At 41.1% G+C, this 23,368-nt stretch overlaps 1 protein-coding gene and 1 long non-coding RNA gene across 2 annotated transcripts; one reads left to right on the top strand and one right to left on the bottom strand.

The window, feature by feature from the left end:
- Positions 1-362: 362 nt before the first annotated feature.
- LOC146572884 (CD209 antigen-like protein C) lies at positions 363-18,829 on the bottom strand. The gene is made up of 6 exons (XM_085278513.1): positions 18,646-18,829; positions 8,988-9,077; positions 8,723-8,809; positions 8,483-8,625; positions 8,284-8,384; positions 363-526 (listed from the first exon to the last, which is right to left on the bottom strand). Exons 1-6 carry the CDS (start codon positions 18,827-18,829, stop codon positions 388-390), a joined length of 744 nt encoding a protein of 247 aa, XP_085134639.1. The 3' UTR covers positions 363-387.
- Positions 3,232-4,417, top strand: LOC146572885 (uncharacterized). The gene is made up of 2 exons (XR_014892765.1): positions 3,232-3,574; positions 4,160-4,417. It is a non-coding gene; the product is annotated as an uncharacterized LOC146572885 (long non-coding RNA).
- Positions 18,830-23,368: the final 4,539 nt, after the last annotated feature.

Below are 23,368 nucleotides of genomic sequence, written 5' to 3'. Positions count from 1 at the left end.
TGTTATAATGTAATGAATAAAGTATTTTTGATATTATTTGCAAACACACATGATTATGTTTGCTCCAAGCAAATCAGTGCTGCCAACACATTTATGGAAAGTTTTGTACCACTTATGGCAGAAAACTCTGGAACAGAGGTACATTTTATATGTATAAAAAGAAGATAATCACATAATTTGAACAGTATTTAAATATTTTTCTGTGTATAACATACAGACAACAGACTGCACACCAACTTTATAAACAAAGTATTATGTTGGTTGTCTTTTCTGCCTCTCTGCTTTCACTTAAAATCAGCTGACTACCTGAAATCAATGGTGATATTATATGACTACATTTATTTGTCATGATTTTACATCTTAATATTTTCTGGTGGGGTAAATTATCTATAAATTTTTTTCACAAATCCAGACATTTTTTCTGCCACATGGTGCATCATTCCAGGAGTTTTCTCTTTTATAGAAATAGATTTCTCCACAATCTTCACCTCCATCAACATTGTTAGGCTCGCCGATGTACCAGAAGCTGAACACAAACAGAAAAAAAGACTAACCATTTTATACTGACACTGAAGTCATGGTATACTGAACTACGGTGGCCCCTAGAGACAAAACACATGCAAACCCCAAAACACTTGCAAATTCCAAAACACAACGGAAGTGCTCCAGGACGCTAGGGGCAGTGTTGAGCTTTTGTTACCTAGTAACTACACAAGCCAGGAAGTACCAATGACCGGATTTGGGGTCTGCAGCCTTAAAGGCCGCATTTTAAGGCCGATTATGTACTAGTACGATTTGTACTAACTTGGTTTTAAAGCCTTTACTTCAAAATATACGCCATTCAATAATTGACTTTAATCTTACACAGCAAATTCAAAAGTGTTAAATGTTTTGGTGTTAATAGTCTTCTTGCAAAAGTAGAGTTAATTTTACTCTAAGTAGAGTCACATTCTTTTAATGCAGGGGTCACCAACATGGTGCCCGCGGGCACCAGGTCGCCCGCAAGGACCAGATGAGTCGCCCGCGGGCCTGTTCTAAAAATAGCTCACCATAACAACTTACCAGTAAGCTGCATCTATTTTTATTTTTTCTTGCTATTTTTTTTTTTATCACAATTGCATTGGTGTTAATTTGTTAGAGATAATATATTAAAAAAAATGTTTATTATTAAATATTAGATCATGATCTAATATTTAGTGCTAGCTGGTCTCCACGGAAACAGTTGCCGTGAAGACCAGCAAAGGCAAAGGTGAGGAGATGAGGAAAACATGGCGGAAAAAAGGAAGAAAACATATAATTTTCACAGTGAATGGGAGGAAGAGTTCTTTTTTTTACCACTGTGAAAGATTCATGCGTGTGTCTCATTTGCGGGGCAACTGTGGCAACGGCAAAGCGGCACAACGTGGAGAGACATTTCCGAACGTGTCACACAAGCTACCATGCTAACTACCCAAAGGGCAGCACACTGCGAGCGGAAAAGGCCCGCGAATTAAAGGCAGGTTTGAGCAAACAGCAGTCTTTTTTCACGAGACCGGTGAAAAACTCTCAAAAAGCAACCGAAGCCTCATTTAGAGCTACACATTTCATGATTAAGAAAAAGAAGGCATTTTTAGACAGGGAGGTTTTCAAAGAAGCAATGATGATAATTGCAAAAACTGTGCTTAAAGACGAGAAATATGGAAACGATGTAATCTCCACTCTCTCTGATGTCCAGCTGGGGGCAACTACAATTGTTAAAAGAGTGTCGGCTATGTCCGGGAACTTGGCCGATCAGTTGGATCAGGATCTGGCAAAGTGCAGTTGGTTTAGCATCCAGTGTGACGAGTCCGTCGACAGCAGCAGTACAGCACGGCTGATGGTCTTTATCCGGATGGTATTTGATGGTTTCTCCACAAAAGAAGAACTTCTGACACTACTGCCGCTAAAGACAACTACGAAGGGAGTTGACATCTATAACGTGGTGAAGGAGTTTTTCGCGAAGAAAAAGGTACCGTTGGAAAAGCTGGTATCAGTGACTACCGACGGGGCTCCTGCTATGATCGGCCGACATACGGGATTCATCGCTCACTGTAAAGGTGACACAGAGTTCCCAAACTTCATGCATTACCACTGCATCATTCACCAGCAGGCGTTATGCTCAAAGGTGATCGGCTTCGAGCACGTCATGACTCCCGTCGTGAAGATCATAAACAGCATCCGCTCCAGAGCTAAACAGCACAGAACATTCAAGGTGCTATTGGAGGAGCTGTCAGCTGAATATGGTGACCTGCTACTACATACGGAAATCCGATGGCTCAGCAGGGGACGGATTTTGCTTCGTTTTTTGTCACTTTTGGGTGAAATCAAGGAGTTCATGCAATCCAAAGGGGAAGACACATCTCTGCTGGAGGACACTGAGTGGACACTTGACCTTGCGTTTTTAACAGACATTACTGGGAAACTGAACCATTTGAACTGTGAGCTGCAAGGCAAAGGTAAGACTGTTGCTGACATGATAAGTGCTTTAAATGGATTTAAAGCCCAGATGAACATTTTCTCTGTGCATTTACAGAGTACAGTGGTGTGTGCACAGCAGCTATGAAGGTTGCCAGCCTGTTTGGTTCAACCTATCTTTGTGAATCAGCCTTTTCTGACATGAACTTCATCAAGAACAAACACAGAACACGCCTCTCCGATGCACATCTGCAAGACTCACTCAGAGTTGCAGTGTCAAGTTATACCCCAGATTAGAACACACTGGTGAACAGCATGCAATGCCAGGTTTCCCACTAACAGACAAAGAAAGCCATATTAGATGTTCTCAGTGGCAACATTACAGTGTCATGTCAAAGTTGAATTTAATTATTGAAAAACAAATGTGTTTGTTAAGTGTAACATGTGAAAATTTGCTTTAAAATGCTGCCAATTTGGTGAAAAGTTCTGTAAAATTTGAAAGTTGATTTTTTGTATGTTACATACATACAAAAATAATGTATGTAACAGTGCATGATTTGTTAAAATTTGTTAGTGGTAAGTGAAAATGTTGTAGAAGTGATCACTTCAAAATGTAAATACTTGCAGAGATATATAGAAATAAAGCGTTGCATATTGATATTTATGTTTCCTACCTTGTTTCCTACTTGCATTCTTTATAATTATGGTGAAAAATAATTAACATAATTAGTGTCCGTACATAGATGAATATCATTAATTATTAATGATAACACATAATTAAGCTAAACTGAGGAAATTTGTTATTTGAGAAGTGTGTGTCAAACTGGTAGCCCTTCACATTAATCGGTACCCAAGAAGTAGCTCTCACTTTCAAAAAGGTTGGTGACCCCTGTTTTAATGTAACTCTGAGGTGTAAAATGATAGTAGTTAAAATCGAGTGTTAAAAATGAGTGTTTCTATGTCAAATCTGGAGGTGTTACAATGGAAACATCTTGACCTCTTAACTCTGAACTCCTAGAGGGGCTATGACACCAACAGAGTAAATTCACAGACTCCGCCCCCAGCACGGCTCCAATCGAAGCTGAAGTGAAGCCGTTTCAGAACATTTTGCTCTACATATTTGAGTTGTTTGCCATGCTTGGTAAGTCATTTTTTCAAAGATTGTTTCAATTATTTCTATTAGCTTTTACTTCTGTGGCTCTTTGGAGTTGAGACAAAGCTGTGTGAAAGGCAATAGCCATGTTGCTCGGTGATAGCATAATATTCTGTTTTAGCTAGCTGAAAGGTATTGTTTGCGGGCAAATACCACAGCCTTGAAAAAAGCTTGCATGTGAATTTTCAGTCAAACTTTTGGTCAAATACACCTAAAACAATGTCTAGAATGTGAAATGTTGGTATAATGGTGCTACTTGAAGCCTGAAAACGATCGCCCATAAAAAAAAAAAACCGAGCAAACAGCAGTAGCAGACGTCCTGACTGGATTCTACGTTAGCATAGATCCCTCCAGAGTTTTGTGCACACGGTTTAGGTAAAAATGAAAAAGGTTGAGGTTTTACATTTAGTTCAGTATTACCTGTTGCCTGTGTCCTTGTCTTTTGGGAAAATACTTTACACAAGTAAAGGCTCAAAGAGGATTCCTTTTTTTTTTTTACTGTGCTGCAATTGTTTACTGGATTATTTGTGCCATTAATTAGGGTCAACTAATTTTTATTCAATCTCCGCACAGGATATGCTTGTGAAGATGGAATATGGGGGAGAGCAGAAGTGCGTTGAAGTTCCACAAAGTGATGAATGAAGGACATGCATATTGTATTGAAGAAATAAGTGATGAGAATGCTGTTATTTGCATTTACCAGCTCACCTATGTCAGACCTTTTGATAAACAACATTCTAATGAAAGTGAGAACATGTATACTGTTACATCTTTCAGAAAATGTTTTGAAATTGTGGTGCACAGTTCAGAATAAATGTTTTTCAAAAACCATTGCGTCTTTTTAGTAAATGTTTATTTCCAAAAGAAATTTCTAGAAGTTCAGAACAGTAAAATTCCCGCTTTTTAGAATGAATTAGAAGATAACTCTTACGTAGTTAAACTAAAATACTCTTGGAGAATTAATATATAAACTCTTAACACCAAGTGTTAAATTATCAACTCCAGACAAATTTGGTATTTTACACTAAAACAGAGTTAAAGTACCAACTCTCCAAAAAGAGTTAAATTAACACTCTCTGGTGTGGACCCATATAGACACTTTAATAGTGTTGAAATCAAATCCGACAGTGTTAATTTGGACATGCTGGATTTGCTGTGTACAGAGAATGTGATGATTTTATGGATAATTAAAGTCAGTCATATATCCACAAACACAACAAGCTGAAAGTCAGTGATGCTGCTCGGTTTGCAGTCCTGAATATCACGGCACAAGCAGGATTCACTGCACTGTTAATGTTAGCTATGTTATATTGCTGCCTCTGTTCGGTGGGGTCGAGCCAAACTGACTTTAACGTGTGTTTGAACGAGCTGACGGTTCACTCGTTAAGCTGAAAGAAAGATGCTTTAATCACAGGAGTCACACATGTGTCCACTGTACCATCTGGGAACTCTTCTTGTTTCGTAATAACACAAACACTAAATCCTCCTTTTGTGCTGTTTTGTAGCAGTGTGTACACCTGAGACTGTCATCTGTCTGTCTGGCTGTCCTGCACTCTCTCTCTTTTTCTTTCTCTCTGATTGTGTAATAAAAGTATGAACATTCATTAATAAGTCACACTTGTGTTTGAATCCTGCAGCTTATCACACATTTGATTTCCATGTGTGACAACTGCAAGTGTCCAGAGTGAGGACAGACTGAGGGACCCACTGCTGCACATCATCTGTGAGGCTTTGCACCCCTGATGATCCACCAGGACAAACTCAGCAGGGTGTGAGGAAGAGGAGGAGGAAGAGCCAGCAGCAGCTGACAGATGGAGAGAATAGACAGACTGTTCCCTGTTTGTGAAGGACTGCTAGGAAAGTTTAAATAACTAATCGTCTGTCCTGAATCAGTCTTATTAGGCAATGTTCAAATAATTTGATCATTCCAGTGTTTTCAGTGTGGGAGAAAGTACTCAGGGCCTTCAAGTTACACACTATGAAAGGCAGCAACAAGTTTAATATTCAGAAACCTAAAGTATGTATCAGCAGCAGAATGGAGCTAAAAATAAATGTTTGTTTCATTTCTATAAAGCTTTGAGTATTTTGCATTAGTAGTACTGCTGTGTTTGTTGCTGTCAGGAGTAGTGTCGTGGATGAGAGAAGGAGGACCCAAACGCTGGACTCACAGGCAGGTAGGTGAAGGTGGATGTTTATTGCCGAAGGAGTGAACAAACAGTACAGAGGTAGGGGCTGGCTGGCTGAATGAATGAATGAACAAAGACTGACTGACTGGCTGGTTGACAAACTGAACACACAGACGACATTAACATCAATGACACGACAGTGAACGAGTAGAAACAGAGTGCTTAAATACACAGACTGATGAGGATGATAATGAGAGACCAGTGAGTACACAGCTGAACATAATCTGGCTAATGACACAAGACGAGCTGACACAGGAAAAGCAGGAAGTGAGCACATGGAAGTGGCAAAATAAACTGAACATGAACAAAACTGAAAACACTGGGTCACCGACCCAGGAACCCTGACAGTTGCATCATATTGCTGTAATTGTTTATATGCTTTATATATTCTGAGGTAAGTTGATGTAACGCGGTTAAAGGACCAGGGCGCCTGACTGCAGCCTCATAGACAATGAGCTATCAGAATAAGTTTCGACTATGGAGCCTGAGGGTGTGAATAAAACACAGGAAATCAAAGTTGAGCTCAAAATATATATATTATGTTTGTTATGAGGAATATATAGACAGATGTACAAAAAATAAATAAATATGCATATATATCACAACCAAAAATAATGTTGACAATACAAAACAGCTTATTGGGTTCCAAAAGGGAGGTGGAATGAGGTGTAGTCCAGTATGTGATTTATTTTAGTTCCATGGACCTGTGATAGGTCATGTGTCAACAGTTTGATTCAGTCCATAGGTTCATAATCCTACCGCAACGTAGCGGTGGTCGGGTGGCTCGCCATCTCGCGCTGATCAGGGCTGATTGCGGGAGAAAAAAAACCTGACCTAAACAAGGTCAAAAACATGAATCATCATTCACAGAAGAAAACGAAACAGCATTCTACTGCTGTGACAAAATAAATCCATAAATAACAAAGTCAAGTAATCAATGCCACGTTTCATACAACAATCAATAAACCATCATCTCTTATAATGAATTTCATTCTAAATACTATTATAGAAAAACATTCTCATGGGTCCCATCAAAGTATATCAGCGTTAAAGCTAATAAATATTATTCAAAGTTAATCAAATATGTTTACAAAACTCATTTAATCACAGGTGTTGCGCAACAGATTCAATAAGCTCAATGGAATTTAACTCAATGCAAAATCTCATAGGCCGTTTTGGCATTTCATCAGAAAAGTAACAAAAAACATCCAAAACGGACAAAACTACAAAAATCAAATCACTCGTTCAACTCTAGATACATTAAGTCAACATTCGTCCATAACGGAATAAACAAAAACAACAATATTCAATAAATAAAACTAGTAATTGCACTTACTGTCGCTAGCCTAGCTTTAGCTTACTGGCGTTTTAGGATGTGCGATCGCGGCTCCGCATTGTCATTAATTGTGACAAAACAAACAAATAACTCACCGTTGAGTCGATTGTGAGGTAGTGTAAAGATGAATGAATCGGCCGGGTTATTGCACGCTGTCAACTGGCCTGTAGTGCAAAATTTGTCGATATCTGACAAGTACGCCAACCACAGGGACAACAGCAGCCAGAGGAGCAGGGACATGCAGCTGATTGACCCGGAACTTATACAGGATTCATTCCCGCCACAATAAAGGGACTGGCGGAAGTGGGGTCAGAAGTTACCGTGGTTACATTGATCTATAGTGTTACATCATATTCTATAAGGATGTTATGTGTTTGTAGACTTTCTGCCCAGTTTGACCCATTTAGCAGAAGTCAGCCTGTTTAAGGCTCTGATATCTATTCTGTATGACTTACAGCTACAGCAGTTATGACATGGTCTGATTTTCTCACCCAATAAAGGAATATTTCATATATCAGTCTACTCTTCATTTTATCAGAAACAGTTATCACAGCTCGTACATTTTCTTTTTATAAATATATGTAAGCAATGAGCCAAATTTAGTAATGCCAACATACTGAAGGAACAACATTTGTCTCTTATATATGATACACCTATATATGCACTGTCAAAGATACTTGTCTTTGAGTGAAGATTTAAGGTGATAAGACATATAAATAACTGCAACTTGAATCTGTACTGAGGCTCAGTATTTGACACAGAGTTCATGTTCACTGCTGTAATAGCCAATAATGATTAATATAATAACTATAATATTTGCCATATTATATTTACATTACCAAAGTGATATGACTTTAGTCTCATGAACAACATTAGCTAATTGTTATTTACTAACTAATCTTAAATGACTGTTCACTACAGAAATGAAGCCCAACAATCATGTTTTACTGTCCTGTGGTCTCAGCCTCAGATACTTTGCAAGTGTTTTGGAGTTTGCAAGTGTTTTGGAGTTAGCAAGTGTTTTGGAGTTTGTACGTGCTTTGTCTCTAGGGGCCACCGTACTGAACAAACAACTACACACAAGGACAAGAATTTACACCTACACTTTATCTTAAAATGCAAGTTACCAATAATAATTTATGAAAGAGTTATGTAACAAACATAAAGTGTGAAACCTGATGGTAGGTGTAGTCCCATCCACCCATTTCCATGTCTGTTCTTTTTCTGCGTCAGTCAGTCCAATCCATGTCCGATTTTTAAACTCTCTTATGAAGTTCTTATTCACAGAAAAAGAAATGAACAATAATATAAAATACATCTGAGTTTTACACTTTTGTCTTTGTGTCTCAGAAACAGATTTTGCTCCTACTGTACCTGTTCCTCTCTGCTGTTGATAATCACCAAGTCTGCCCCTCTCTGCAGACAGTCCTCTCTGCTGTCATTCCAGGTGTTTTCAGTAGATGAAACGTAATATAAACTGTGTTTGAAGTATATCCATCCTCGTTGGATATAGCGAGCTGCAAAGGACAGTAAAACTGAACCTTCAAAATTATGCTCAAGAAAATAACAAACAGCAATGTTAATAATGATAATACTGTTTAGCGTTACACTCACCTAATTCATTCATTTTAATGTCTTCTTCTTTAGTCAAGTTTTTCATAATGGCCTCACAATCTGGTGTTGTTGTTGTATCAGAACTGTCTGTAAGAGCAAACATTTCCTTAAGTAACTACACCACCAGAGTGCCACATGAATGAACCTGATTCAAGTTAAATTAATTGCAATTCTTCAAACTGTAACGGTCTCTGTCATTCTGTTCTTATATTATTCAGATGGTGAATTTATGGTCACATTACAAAGAAAATGTAAATTGACTCACAAAAAGCCAGTCGCAGTGAAATGTTGAGTGTAGCTTGAAGAATACACAGAAGTGCAAAGCTCAAAGCAACCAGTCTGCAGAGTTTTCTTTCTGTGTGCAGGTATCAAACAGATAAGAAAATTACATTTATTGTCATTATATAAGAATGTACAACGAAAATTATGGTGCACTGCCAGGATATGGACTCATGCATAATAATAATACTATAAACACCAACATGAGAATAAAAAATGTCCATCCATTCGCTTCCGCTTATCTTTTTCAGGGTCGCGGGGGGCGCTGGAGCCTATCCCAGCTGTCATAGGGCGAAAGGCGGGGTACACCCTGGACAGGTCGCCAGTCTGTTGCAGGGCCAACACACAGGGACAGACAACCATTCACACTCACATTCACTCGCACATTCACACCTAGTGACAATTTGGATTAATCAATTAACCTATCCCCACAAGCTGCATGTCTTTGGACGGTGGGAGGAAGCCGGAGTACCCGGAGAGAACCCACGCAAACACGGGGAGAACATGCAAACTCCACACAGAAAGACCCTGGCCTGATGGTGGAATTGAACTCAGGACCTTCTTGCTGTGCGGCAACAGTGCTAACCACCGTGCCACCGTGCTGCCGAATAAAAAATGTATTAAGGGATAAATAAAGAGGAAGTACAAATGGGTTTAGTGGTTTTCAGTTCAGTGTGGTTACATTTGTAGGGTAAGAACTGTTCAGGAATCATTTGGTGTGACTTTTTATGCATCTGTATCTCTTACCAGATGTGTATTAGCAGACTGATAAAAGAGCATTAGCTGGTGTGCTAAACCATAAAGATCTCTCACCACATATCCAAACCGATATCATGACCAGCAGCTTAACAGCTGTGGCTCCAGCAAACATCAGCTGATACTTGAAATTAATATTAAATAAATTCTAACAACAGCTGATCAAGCTTAAACATGCTACTGTTGTTTAACGCGACATCCACTGGTTTCCTCTTTCTGGCGCAAAGTGGGCGATAAACAAGAGAGAAAAGCTGATCAGCTGATCATTGATCAGTTTCATGATCATATTCATTGAAGTAGAAACAGGAGAGGGAGGGGAAAGAATGAACGAAGAAGAGGCAGCTGACAGCGTAAAAACAGAATAATTCCAGCTTTGTGTTTTTTCCATCCTAGCTGAAGTACAGGACAAACTGTGTTCCTTTTCAGCTCAATACGAAACGCATAATATTTTCTCTGAATGCGGGACATTTCCGTCTTTTTACGGGACGGTTGGCAACTCTACTAACTAACCTTATGAATAAAATAAAGTTCACTATCAGTAACATCATAACACCCACCCAGATGTATAGAAACACCGTCATGCTAGCTAGTACGCAGTACAAGTTATTGTAACTGACGGTAAAAAGTCAGCAAAACGAAAATAAACTCCACCTAAACTTGGTTTATATCTGACCCAAATAGACTGCAGGTCATAACTTCTTCCCTGAAGTTCAGTTCACCTGACACTCGGGCCAGCGGCCGCCTCAGGTCTCTCCTTCTCCTGCCTCCCCTTTCTCTCATCCACCTGCTGTCCTCCACCACTTGCTAATGTTACTGAATCTGTGGAAGCTCCGCTATAACCACCACCAAACAACTGAGTTATTTTTACACACCGGCCAGCATCTGACCAATCCACCACCTTTCATTGTTTGTACCGTTACCGGAAAAAAATAAAAAATCATCGGCCCATAAAAACTAAAAATCACCATCGGCCCTTCGGGCAAATGCCCGGTATGCCCGATGGCCAGTCCAGCTATGACTACACCTAAACTTGGTTTATATCTGATCCAGATAGACTGCAGGTCATAACTTCTTACCTGAAGTTCACCTGACACTCGGGCCAGCGGCTGCCTCGGGTCTTTCCTCCTCCTGCCTCCCCTTTCCCTCATCCACCCATCAGGTGGTTATTACTCGGACTGGGTGACATATTGTACAGAGCCCCGCAGGGGACATGGGAGGAAAAAAAATCAAGACGGACTTTTGCGAGATCTCGCAAAACAAACTCGGGATCTCGCAAAACAAATTCGGGATCTCGCAAAACAAACTCGGGATCTCGCAAAACTTTTGCGAGATCTCCCAAAAGTTTTAGCCGCATTCTTCCCGTTAGCTCGAAGTTAACGGGAGGTTTAATACAGCCGGGAGGAACACCGCTTTCCCGGCACATCGTGCCTTGACCTCCCGGTCGGCTTCAAGCCAGCGTCCGAAGTATGCGGCTAAAACTTTTGCGAGATCTCGCAAAACTTTTGCGAGATCCCGAGTTTGTTTTGCGAGATCTTTCAAAAGTTTTGTGAGATCCCGAGTTTGTTTTGCGAGATCCCGAGTTTGTTTTGCGAGATCTCACAAAAGTTTTGCAAGATCCCGAGTTTGTTTTGCGAGATCTCGCAAAAGTTTTGCGAGATCCTGAGTTAGTTTTGCGAGATCCCGAGTTTGTTTTGCGAGATCTCGCAAAAGTTTTGCAAGATCCCGAGTTGAGTTAGTTTTGCGAGATCTCGCAAAAGTCCGTCTTAATTTTTTTTTCTCCCATGTCCCCTGCAGGGCTCCGTAATATTGAGATTTTTAATACATTGATATATTTTTAGACGAGATATGAGATGTGAAAATATAGTCTTTGTTACGTTATAATTATACTTGTGGAACCGCAAGTTTGTCTCTCTTTCATCCACTATTGTCTCTACGCAAAGTTACTCTGCCTCGCCTCTCTCCTTCACTGAACACAACTCCCCCTCCCCCATTGCTTCACCTGCAGGCAACGACAAGATGGACACAGAAGCTATCAAAGAGGACAACACGTTAGCGTTGCGGTTAGCGTTAGCAGTTAGCCCGTTAACGCATTGGTGGCGTGCAGCTAGCAGTACTAGTGTTTTCACCATTTACAACAGCGCCATAAAGTGCAAAATAAAAAGTGTGTGAAACTGTATGCTGTATCCCAGACCGCGAAGTCTCCCAACCTCCTGCCCCGATACAAACTACCTTACAAAACTCGTATACTGTATTTTTCCAACTATAACCTTACACTAAAATCTTTTCATTTTGTCAAAAATCGACAGTGCGCCTTTTTTATGAATTCTGGTTGTGCTTACTGACCGCGAACTGATTTTATGTGGTACACGGCAGGCAGCAATCTGTCAAAAATTGTTTTAGTGCGACTTTGGTAAGCTGCGAAGCTGCACTGCTTGATGGATTGTGGGAGCATTACAGCTGCGGTAGTCAGGAGCCTTGCAGAGTAATATTACCGTAATAATACCATATTGTGTGTGTGTATTAGGACCACAAATGGTACCTGTTAAGAGACACGGTTACGAAGCAGATTTCAAACTCCAGGCTGTCAGTCGCGCAGTAGAACTTGGGAACAAAGCAGCTGGGAAATCTGTCTGTCTTTGTTATTATGCTCAGCGTATTTTTAGTTTACATTTTGACGGCACAATTGTGAGCTTTTTGTTATGCACAAAAACAACATTGTTTTACTTTATTTATGGAGCATTATTATTTAATAATTGCTGATAATTTATTTCTGACCAATTTTTTTGATGTACATCTGCGCTGTATGTTAATAAAAGTGCCTGTGTGAGATCTGGGACACAGCATGACTGAGAACTCTCTTTTTGTTCCTACTATATGGCTTTAAAGAAATATCAAGATATATATTGTATATCGCCATCCAGCTAAAGGATATCGAGATAGCCCTAGTTATTACACATCAGCCAGCATCTGGCCAATCCACCACCTGTCATTGTTTATACTGTTCGAAAGTAACAAAAAAAAGAAAGAAAAAAAAAAACGAAAAATCATCGGCCCATAAAAACGAAAAATGACCATCAGGCATACCAGGCAAATGCCCGATGGCCAGTCCAGCTATGGTCGTGCCATCAGTTAACCCTTCGCGTGCCAGCTGTGGCATGCGTGCTCAGGGTTGCCGACCCCTGTTCTAGTCTGAGAGTGAAGTGCTCTACTGGGGTCCTATGGCACTATTTATTCTTGTCTGATTATTTAAGACCGTGTATGCGGGGAGAAGGATTTTGAATTAGATTCTGGAATAAACAGGGAGCCAATGAAGGGAAGCCAATATATGAGAAATATGCTCTCTTTTTCTAGTCCCTGTCAGTACTGTTGCTGCAGCATTTTGGATCAACTAAAAGCTTTTCAGGAAGTTTTTAGGATATCCTGATAATAATGAATTACAGTAGTCCAGCCTAGAAGTAGTAAACGCATGAACTAGTTTTTCAGTGTCACTCTGAGACCAGATGTTTCTAATTTTAGTGATATTAGGCAAATGGAAGAAATCAGCCCTACGTATTTGTTTAATACCTGCACTGAAGGACAAAAATGACTCCAAGGTTCCTCACAGTGTTCCTGGAGGCCAAGATAATGCCATCCAGAGTAAGAATCTGTTTAGTATGGAAGAGGATTAGGGACACCAGAAAAAAAAAGTCGGCATATCTTTTTTTCTTTTCCAGAATTCTGAGAAAAACGTCAGAATTCTGACTTTAATCTCAGAATTCTAGAAAAGAAAAAACAGACGTGCCCACTTTTGTCCCCCGGTGGCCTCAGTTTTAGCTGAATTTAGAAGAAGAAAGCCCTGATATTGAGTTCTTTAAAAGAAGAAACTATTCAATATTTTATAATTATTAAATAAAATTATTACATAATTTTAATTGTGTTAGTGGTTGAAAAAATAAACTTTGAATGCAGTTTATTCCCTAATCGTTTGTTTAAAAAAATAAAAAATCCTCCACCTGATTCCAAGAATATCTACCAAGGTGGGGTTTTCAGTGCAAACTCATACTTGAAACTAGAATAAAACATACGACATTGACAGCATGAAAATCTTCTAAATAAATTGAATTACTTACTACCGGTCGAAGTATCAGCTCCATTTTCACAATCCATGTCAGATTCGTATTTAAGAACAAACTTATTTTGCTGTGGTATGGCAAAGGCATATAGTGAGAAAATGCAGAACTAATCAATAACCTTATCTACCTTTCTTTCTTCCGTTTATGACAACATCGGCAGGTTTAAGCTCACAGCTTCCTGTACACAGAATACATCTACCCCTTCTCCCTTATCAGATCAACTCAGTTTCCAATTTCCACTAAGATAAAAACATTCATATATATCTACTTTTAAATATGAGACGGCATGCTGAGATAGTTTACTAGTTTTTATTGTACTCAACTACTCCCTTTACTTCAAGTAAGAGACAGCTGCCTTGGTAGAATGTGCAGGAGGCAGGTACAGGACATCTACTCACTACCTCGCAGTGATTTCTGTGGACAGTTACTTATTGGCACAACTGGACATCATTTGAACATTATACTAAAAAGCTGGAATGTTAAAACCTGAGTAAAAACAGCTTATATTTTAGGGGGCTACCGTGGTGTCATCAGCAAACTTGATGATGAGGTTGTTGTTGTGGGCCAAACTGCAGTTGTGGGTGTAGAGGCAAAACCTCTGTTTTTATAGAAGTGCTCTCACTAACTAATGATCAGTTATTTAAGTGCATTTGAATAGTAGCACGTAGCTGTTACCTATAGTCTAAACCTATAGTCTGTAACAGGGGTGGGCAATTCCAGGCCTCAAGGGCCGGTGTCCTGCAGGTTTTAGATCTCACCTTGGGTCAACACACCTGAATCACATGATTAGTTCGCTACCAGGCCGCTGGAGAACTTCAGGACATGTTGAGGAGCTAATTTAGCCATTTAAATAAGCTGTGTTGGTTCAAGGACACATCTAAAATCTGCAGGGACACCGGCCCTCGAGGCCTGGAGTTGCCCACCCCTGGTCTATAAGGTGTACAGACCTGCATAGAGTTCATAGTCATATATAAGATATGACATACACATACAAGCATCCAATCACACTTCCATACAAAGGTTGCTGAGTTCCACAATGATCCAGGATTATTAAAACAAAAGGAAAACGTTTAAACAACATAGTAACCTATAAAAAATTTTCTGCATTTTTTTTAAACAAATCACCAATAAATCTGATCTAAAGGAATGAAAAGTTTGTGCTATATAATATAAAGTTCTTTATAAGAAAACTGAAATCCAGTCCTTTTCATGTGATATACAGTTTATTAGTAAAAATGGCTGATTCAGAACGGCTTTGCCAAATTTATCTGAGGTTACAGTGCTAACCACAGCAAGAAGTTTACTTAATGAGTAACACATCAAAGTACTCTGCCTGCCACATTGTTGTCTTGGCAACAAAATATTGTTACAATTGTTATTATTTAGTATGTAGTAGTACGCTAATACTGTCTTACAGAGAAATAAAGTTCAGTTGGATATCTGCAAACTATATACAAACATGACTTTTTAGCTAAAACTGGTAAATGCATCTTAATATAACCATGTTAGTTTTACATAGTCAGAGGTTTTCTTGTTCACACACTTGAACAGTTTTCACTGTTGCAGTAATTTATTAATACACAGCAAAGTCCCTGACTTGTCCTTCTTTGTAAAAGAAATTTCACAGTGCTGCTAACTCTTGTTGGCTGCTGGGAAAGTGCATTAAGGGAGATGTTCACAAAAACAGGAAACATGTGGCAACGCAACATATTTCCTGTTATTGGTTGTGCATTAATATACTTTACAGCCATTATCCTTATGTTTATGCAATTTCTATGGTCAGAATAATTTTTTAATCTCTTGAATTTGATTTTAATGTCCATATTTGTTTGAACTTGCATGCATAATGATAAGCCGTTTTCCCTGTAGCTTAAAATACTAGTCCGATAGCCAATTACAGATCCACAATCTTTTCACAGATCCAAAAGTTTTCACTCTGTCATTCCATTTGTTTTCATCTTTAATGATCTTCATTTCTCCACAGTCTTCATCTCGGCCATTATAACGGTTGGGCTCCCCGTTGTGCCATCTGAAACTAAAGAATCAGCTTTTTTCACGAAATCAGAGATGCATATCAACAACTTATAAACAAACAGGAACTGCTAATAATCACCAGATCTGCGTCTCGTTGCTGAAAGTCCTCTCTACTGTTGTTCCAGGATTTTTTAATAGAAGAAATGTAATAAAAACTGCCCCTGAAGTACACCCATCCATGTTGGAAATCCGTTTGAAAATGTTAAAAAAATAAATTCTTACACAGAAATAACTGAATAATTAAATAATTACAGGGACCAAAGTGATAACAAGAATGAAATTTTTTTTTTTAACATTTTCAACATCATACTCACAAAAAAGTATTTCACATCCTTTTTGGTGCATCTGCTCTTGTATCAGAATTGTCTGTGAGAACAAATAAACAATTGTTATTGTTGGATGGGAAAGGATGACAAACTTTTCATTTCAGTTAGCTTCATTTGTTCAGATATTTTACTGAGACAAAGCACATTAAGTACAGTTATGAAAATGTTAGGGTCGCAGGCTGGTTTGGGATGTCCCTGCATGTTTCCTCTGTTCTTAGTTGTATGTGGTCAGGCTTTGTTCTAGTCTCCAACTGCTGGTGGAGTTGCATTAAGAATCCTTCTTGTTATTAAACTAAATTCATCCATCCATCCTGGCAGGGCCTGGAGCCTGTCCAAGCTATCATAGGGCAAGAGGCTAACCCCAGTAATTCCATATCTTTGGACTGTGGGAGAAGGCCAGAGTACCAGGAGAGAACCCATGCAAACACAGGGAGAACATGCAAACTCCACACAGAAACACCCCAGCCAGATGGTGGAGTCAAACTCTTCTTGCTGTGAGGCAACAATGCTAACTACTCAAAGGAGATTGCAAAGAAAAGCGTCTGGACTTCTTTAAGTTACTTGAAGACGTTTCACCTCTCATCCGAGAAGCTTCTTCAGTTCTAAGGTCAAATGGTGGAGAGTCCCAGATATAAACCTAGTGGGAGTATCCCCCCACAGAGGGACAAAAGGACCCCCTGATGATCCTCTAATCGCCTGAGCCAAGGTGTGAAACTGGGTGTGGGTCCCAATCAGCCAGAGTTTCGGGTGAGTTCATTGTGAAACCTGGCCCCACCTTATCATGCGAATTCCTGAAATCAGATGGCCCAGGATGTGAGTGGGCGTTAAGGCGTCTGGGAAGGGAACTCAAAACTGGATTATAGATGGCAGAGAGTTGGTGTCGTAAACCACCGCCTCTGTTCAAAGATGGTCGCTCACAGTGGACATAGATGGCTTCTTTCACTCCTCTTTCAAACCATCTGTCCTCTCTGTCCAAAATGTGAACATTGGCATCCTCGAAAGAGTGTCCTTTATCCTTAAGATGCAGATGGACGGCTGAGTCTTGTCCTGTGGAGGTGGCTCTTCTGTGTTGTGCCATGCACTTGTGAAGTGGCTGTTTGGTCTCTCCAATGTAGAGGTCTGGGCATTCCTCGCTGCACTGTACAGCATACACCACATTGTTAAGTCTGTGTTTTGCCGTTTTGTCTTTCGGGTGAACCAGTTTTTGTCTGAGCATGTTGCTGGGTCTGAAATGCACCGGGATGTCATGCTTGGAGAAAACTCTCCTGAGTTTTTCTGATACACCGGCTACATAGGGGATGACAATGTTGTTGCGTCTGTCCTTCTTATCCTCCCTCGCTGGTGTCTGATCTTCTTTTCTGTGCCTGTTTGCTGACTTTAAGAACGCCCATTTAGGATAGCCGCACGTTTTGAATGCTTCCTTTACATGTGTGTGTTCCTTCTTTTTCCCTTCAGGCTTAGAGGGAACATGTTCTGCCCAGTGGTGTAGAGTCCTAATTACTCCAAGTTTGTGTTCCAGAGGGTGATGGGAGTCAAACAGGAGGTACTGGTCCGTGTGTGTGGGCTTCCGGTAAACTTCGATGTTGAGGTTGCCGTTCTCTTCAATGTGCACAGCGCAGTCCAAGAAAGGCAAACAGTTGCCCTTTGTGTCTTCCCTGGTGAACTTGATGTTTTTATCCACAGCGTTAATGTGCGCAGTGAAGGATTCCACTTCTTGTGTCTTGATTTTGACCCAGGTGTCGTCCACATATCTGTACCAGTGGCTGGGTACTCTTCCTTTGAAAGAGCCAAGAGCCTTCCTTTCCACTTCCTCCATGTAAAGGTTGGCTACAATAGGTGACACGGGGGAGCCCATGGCACAGCCATGTTTTTGTCTGTAAAAGCCTTCGTTGTATTTGAAATATGTAGTGGTGAGGCAGAGGTCTAACAGTGTGCAGATCTGATCGGGTGTGAAGTTGGTCCTGTCCTCCAAGGAGCTGTCTTCTTGTAGTCGTTTTCTGACAGTCTCCACTGCCTCCGTGGTGGGTATGCAAGTGAAGAGAGAGACTACATCAAAGGACACCATGGTTTCATCTGGATCCAGGGTAAGTTTCTGGACCTTGTCAGTGAAGTCGGTGGAGTTCTTGATGTGGTGTGGGGTGTTCCCCACGAGAGGAGCAAGGATGGTAGCAAGGTGTTTAGCAATGTTATAAGTGGCTGAGTTTATGCTACTGACTATGGGTCTGAGTGGGACAAGCTTCCTTGTGGATTTTAGGAAGTCCGTAAATGCAGGGTATGGCATCCCCCGGGTAAAGGCGGTGATATGTAAGGCGGTCAATGATTTTGTCCTTTTCAAAGTCTTGAAGGCAAGCTATAACTTTCTTTTTGTAGCTGCTTGTGGGGTCTCGCTTTAAGGCTTCGTAGGTATTGTTGTCACTGAGGAGAGTGGTGATCTTTGTATAGTAATCTGTAGTGTTTAGGACCACGGTGCATCTTCCCTTATCAGCTGGTGAAACAGTGATGTTGTGATCTTTGCTCAGGGACACGACGGCCTTCTTTTCCTGTATTGTGAGGTTGGACGGAGGGACTTTGGCACTGGAGAGGGTGGCTGAGACTTTCATCCTGATTTGCTCTGCTTCTGTCTTTGATAATTTATTAATCCGTATGGCAGATTCTGTGGCTGTGATGAGGTCCACTATGGGCAACTGCTGTGGAGAAATGGCAAAATTGAGTCCTTTGGCTAATACTCTCTTTTCAGGTTCAGTGAGATTCCTGTCTGAAAAGTTCTTAACCCATTTCTCCTGACTGTCTTCAGGTGTGTTTTCTTCTCTGGGTTGTGTAGGTTCAGAATGAGGAGTGTGTGTTTTTGAAAGCAAGGTGTGAAATTTCCTGCGTTGTCTTTCTTTTCCTTTAGAGTGTTGGGCCCGCTGGGCCTTGTCCACAAACTTGTAAACCTCTTCTAAGATTGGAGAGGGTAGAAGGGTTTCCAGTTCCTGCAGAGTCTGGCTGATCTTGATCTGGAGGGCATCTATAGTGAAATGGACCTGTCTTATCCTTTCACTTAAAAGGTGATTTTGTGCTCTCTGTAGAATCAAGTCTGCTCTGTATCCCTTGACAGTGGATCCAAGGCGCAGGCTCTTAGGAACAACTCTGCTTTGTCTACATCTTAGGTTGAAACGGAGATGGTTCCTATAACCCGCTAGTTTCCTTGATTCCCTTTCATACTCCCGTACCAGTTGAAGGGTGTTCCTCCCAAAATGTACGGCAATATGTCTGTGAAGGTTCTCAGTCATCCAGGTCATCGTAGTCAAAGGAGCTTGGGGAAGATGAGGGAAGATGCACCGTGGTCCTAAACACTACAGACTGAGAACCTTCACAGACATATTGCCGTACATTTTGGGAGGAACACCCTTCAACTGGTGCGGGAGTATGAAAGGGAATCAAGGAAACTAGCGGGTTATAGGAACCATCTCCGTTTCAACCTAAGATGTAGACAAAGCAGAGTTGTTCCTAAGAGCCTGCGCCTTGGATCCACTGTCAAGGGATACAGAGCAGACTTGATTCTACAGAGAGCACAAAATCACCTTTTAAGTGAAAGGATAAGACAGGTCCATTTCACTATAGATGCCCTCCAGATCAAGATCAGCCAGACTCTGCAGGAACTGGAAACCCTTCTACCCTCTCCAATCTTAGAAGAGGTTTACAAGTTTGTGGACAAGGCCCAGCGGGCCCAACACTCTAAAGGAAAAGAAAGACAACGCAGGAAATTTCACACCTTGCTTTCAAAAACACACACTCCTCATTCTGAACCTACACAACCCAGAGAAGAAAACACACCTGAAGACAGTCAGGAGAAATGGGTTAAGAACTTTTCAGACAGGAATCTCACTGAACCTGAAAAGAGAGTATTAGCCAAAGGACTCAATTTTGCCATTTCTCCACAGCAGTTGCCCATAGTGGACCTCATCACAGCCACAGAATCTGCCATACGGATTAATAAATTATCAAAGACAGAAGCAGAGCAAATCAGGATGAAAGTCTCAGCCACCCTCTCCAGTGCCAAAGTCCCTCCGTCCAACCTCACAATACAGGAAAAGAAGGCCGTCGTGTCCCTGAGCAAAGATCACAACATCACTGTTTCACCAGCTGATAAGGGAAGATGCACCGTGGTCCTAAACACTACAGATTACTATACAAAGATCACCACTCTCCTCAGTGACAACAATACCTACGAAGCCTTAAAGCGAGACCCCACAAGCAGCTACAAAAAGAAAGTTATAGCTTGCCTTCAAGACTTTGAAAAGGACAAAATCACCTTACATATCACCGCCTTTACCCGGGGGATGCCATACCCTGCATTTACGGACTTCCTAAAATCCACAAGGAAGCTTGTCCCACTCAGACCCATAGTCAGTAGCATAAACTCAGCCACTTATAACATTGCTAAACACCTTGCTACCATCCTTGCTCCTCTCGTGGGGAACACCCCACACCACATCAAGAACTCCACCGACTTCACTGACAAGGTCCAGAAACTTACCCTGGATCCAGATGAAACCATGGTGTCCTTTGATGTAGTCTCTCTCTTCACTTGCATACCCACCACGGAGGCAGTGGAGACTGTCAGAAAACGACTACAAGAAGACAGCTCCTCTGCCTCACCACTACATATTTCAAATACAACGAAGGCTTTTACAGACAAAAACATGGCTGTGCCATGGGCTCCCCCGTGTCACCTATTGTAGCCAACCTTTACATGGAGGAAGTGGAAAGGAAGGCTCTTGGCTCTTTCAAAGGAAGAGTACCCAGCCACTGGTACAGATATGTGGACGACACCTGGGTCAAAATCAAGACACAAGAAGTGGAATCCTTCACTGCGCACATTAACGCTGTGGATAAAAACATCAAGTTCACCAGGGAAGACACAAAGGACAACTGTTTGCCTTTCCTGGACTGCGCTGTGCACATTGAAGAGAATGGCAACCTCAACATCGAAGTTTACCGGAAGCCCACACACACGGACCAGTACCTCCTGTTTGACTCCCATCACCCTCTGGAACACAAACTTGGAGTAATTAGGACCCTACACCACTGGGCAGAACATGTTCCCTCTAAGCCTGAAGGGAAAAAGAAGGAACACACACATGTAAAGGAAGCATTCAAAACGTGCGGCTATCCTAAATGGGCGTTCTTAAAGTCAGCAAACAGGCACAGAAAAGAAGATCAGACACCAGCGAGGGAGGATAAGAAGGACAGACGCAACAACATTGTCATCCCCTATGTAGCCGGTGTATCAGAAAAACTCAGGAGAGTTTTCTCCAAGCATGACATCCCGGTGCATTTCAGACCCAGCAACATGCTCAGACAAAAACTGGTTCACCCGAAAGACAAAACGCCAAAACACAGACTTAACAATGTGGTGTATGCTGTACAGTGCAGCGAGGAATGCCCAGACCTCTACATTGGAGAGACCAAACAGCCACTTCACAAGTGCATGGCACAACACAGAAGAGCCACCTCCACAGGACAAGACTCAGCCGTCCATCTGCATCTTAAGGATAAAGGACACTCTTTCGAGGATGCCAATGTTCACATTTTGGACAGAGAGGACAGATGGTTTGAAAGAGGAGTGAAAGAAGCCATCTATGTCCACTGTGAGCGACCATCTTTGAACAGAGGCGGTGGTTTACGACACCAACTCTCTGCCATCTATAATCCAGTTTTGAGTTCCCTTCCCAGACGCCTTAACGCCCACTCACATCCTGGGCCATCTGATTTCAGGAATTCGCATGACAAGGTGGGGCCAGGTTTCACAATGAACTCACCCGAAACTCTGGCTGATTGGGACCCACACCCAGTTTCACACCTTGGCTCAGGCGATTAGAGGATCATCAGGGGGTCCTTTTGTCCCTCTGTGGGGGGATACTCCCACTAGGTTTATATCTCTCCACCATTTGACCTTAGAATTGAAGAAGCTTCTCGGATGAGAGGTGAAACGTCTTCAAGTAACTTAAAGAAGTCCAGACGCTTTTCTTTGCAAGCTCCTTTGACTACGATTACCTGGATGACTGAGAACCTTCACAGACAATGCTAACTACTGCACCACTAATACTAATGCTTAAAATAAAAGCAACCTCAGTTACAGCAGTTTATCGGCATAGTTTTAAAAATTGCAGTAAAGGAATTATAAAGTAAGACAAGTATTTACATTAGAGTAAAACATTATATGACATTATTTTATTTGACTCTTGTATATTTGATATGGAGCCAATACTTCAAATGACTGGAAATATAGAATCATGTGTTTCTTATTGTTTCATTAGTTACACCGTTCTATATAACACTGTAAAGTCTTAGCTTTAAAGTCTTAGCTGCCTTGAGATGACATGTTTTATATCAGAGGGTGATATACAGTAAATAAACTTAGATTAATTACATTACAGTTTGAAAAATTGTAATCCTTTCTCAGTTTTGCACTATTTTGTTTTAGTTTTTATATTATGTTTTTCATTATTCCGATGGTGAATTTGTATCCTGCTGCTGCTTCAAGATATTCAAGCATTTTGGGTTGTTTATGAGTGAAAGGAGAGTGGAGCCCAATTTTCATTGCTTCAGTTTTTAAATAGGAAATGCTTTCTTCCTTTCCATGTAATACATTACACTTTAAAACTGATCATTTTCAACAGTTTTCTGTTTTATCTCTGCAACATCTTTAACACTTGACAGCAGTTCCAGTCTTGAGGATTCCAGTCTTATCCTCCGTTCAGTCTCCAACTTCACCACCGTTGTCATCACAACCATTATGTCAGTCACCTTCAGTTCAGCCTCCTGTTCAGCAGCCACCAGCCCTGCATCCTGTGTCAGTTGCTTCACCTGTAAAACAATACAAGTCAATTCTACCCGAAAGACACTATTCCTCGCCCATCCATTCCAAGCAGAGAGACAAATCTAATAATAATGTCAACATTCCTCAAAGGCTGGCCAGTTCTGAGACTGAGATGCACACCAGGGCCTCCCCAGAGGCTGGGTTTCAGCCCCCATCAGACTCTGGACCCCTGGAGTTTAAGAAGCCAGCTGAGGACTGCACCCGGCTGTCGCTGCCTGAGCAGGGTCAATGCTCTGCGCAGCTGCAGGCCGCTATGTGTTTGCCAGAGGCCCGT

This window comes from Mchenga conophoros, linkage group LG6 (assembly GCF_057382185.1).
Source record: "Mchenga conophoros isolate Kocher_MC1m ecotype Shallow Benthic linkage group LG6, M_conophoros_male_GT1.1, whole genome shotgun sequence".
In the NCBI taxonomy this organism is placed as follows: Eukaryota; Metazoa; Chordata; class Actinopteri; order Cichliformes; family Cichlidae; genus Mchenga; species Mchenga conophoros.
Note: the sequence above shows the minus strand (reverse complement) of the source record. Positions and strands in the feature narration are given on the sequence as shown.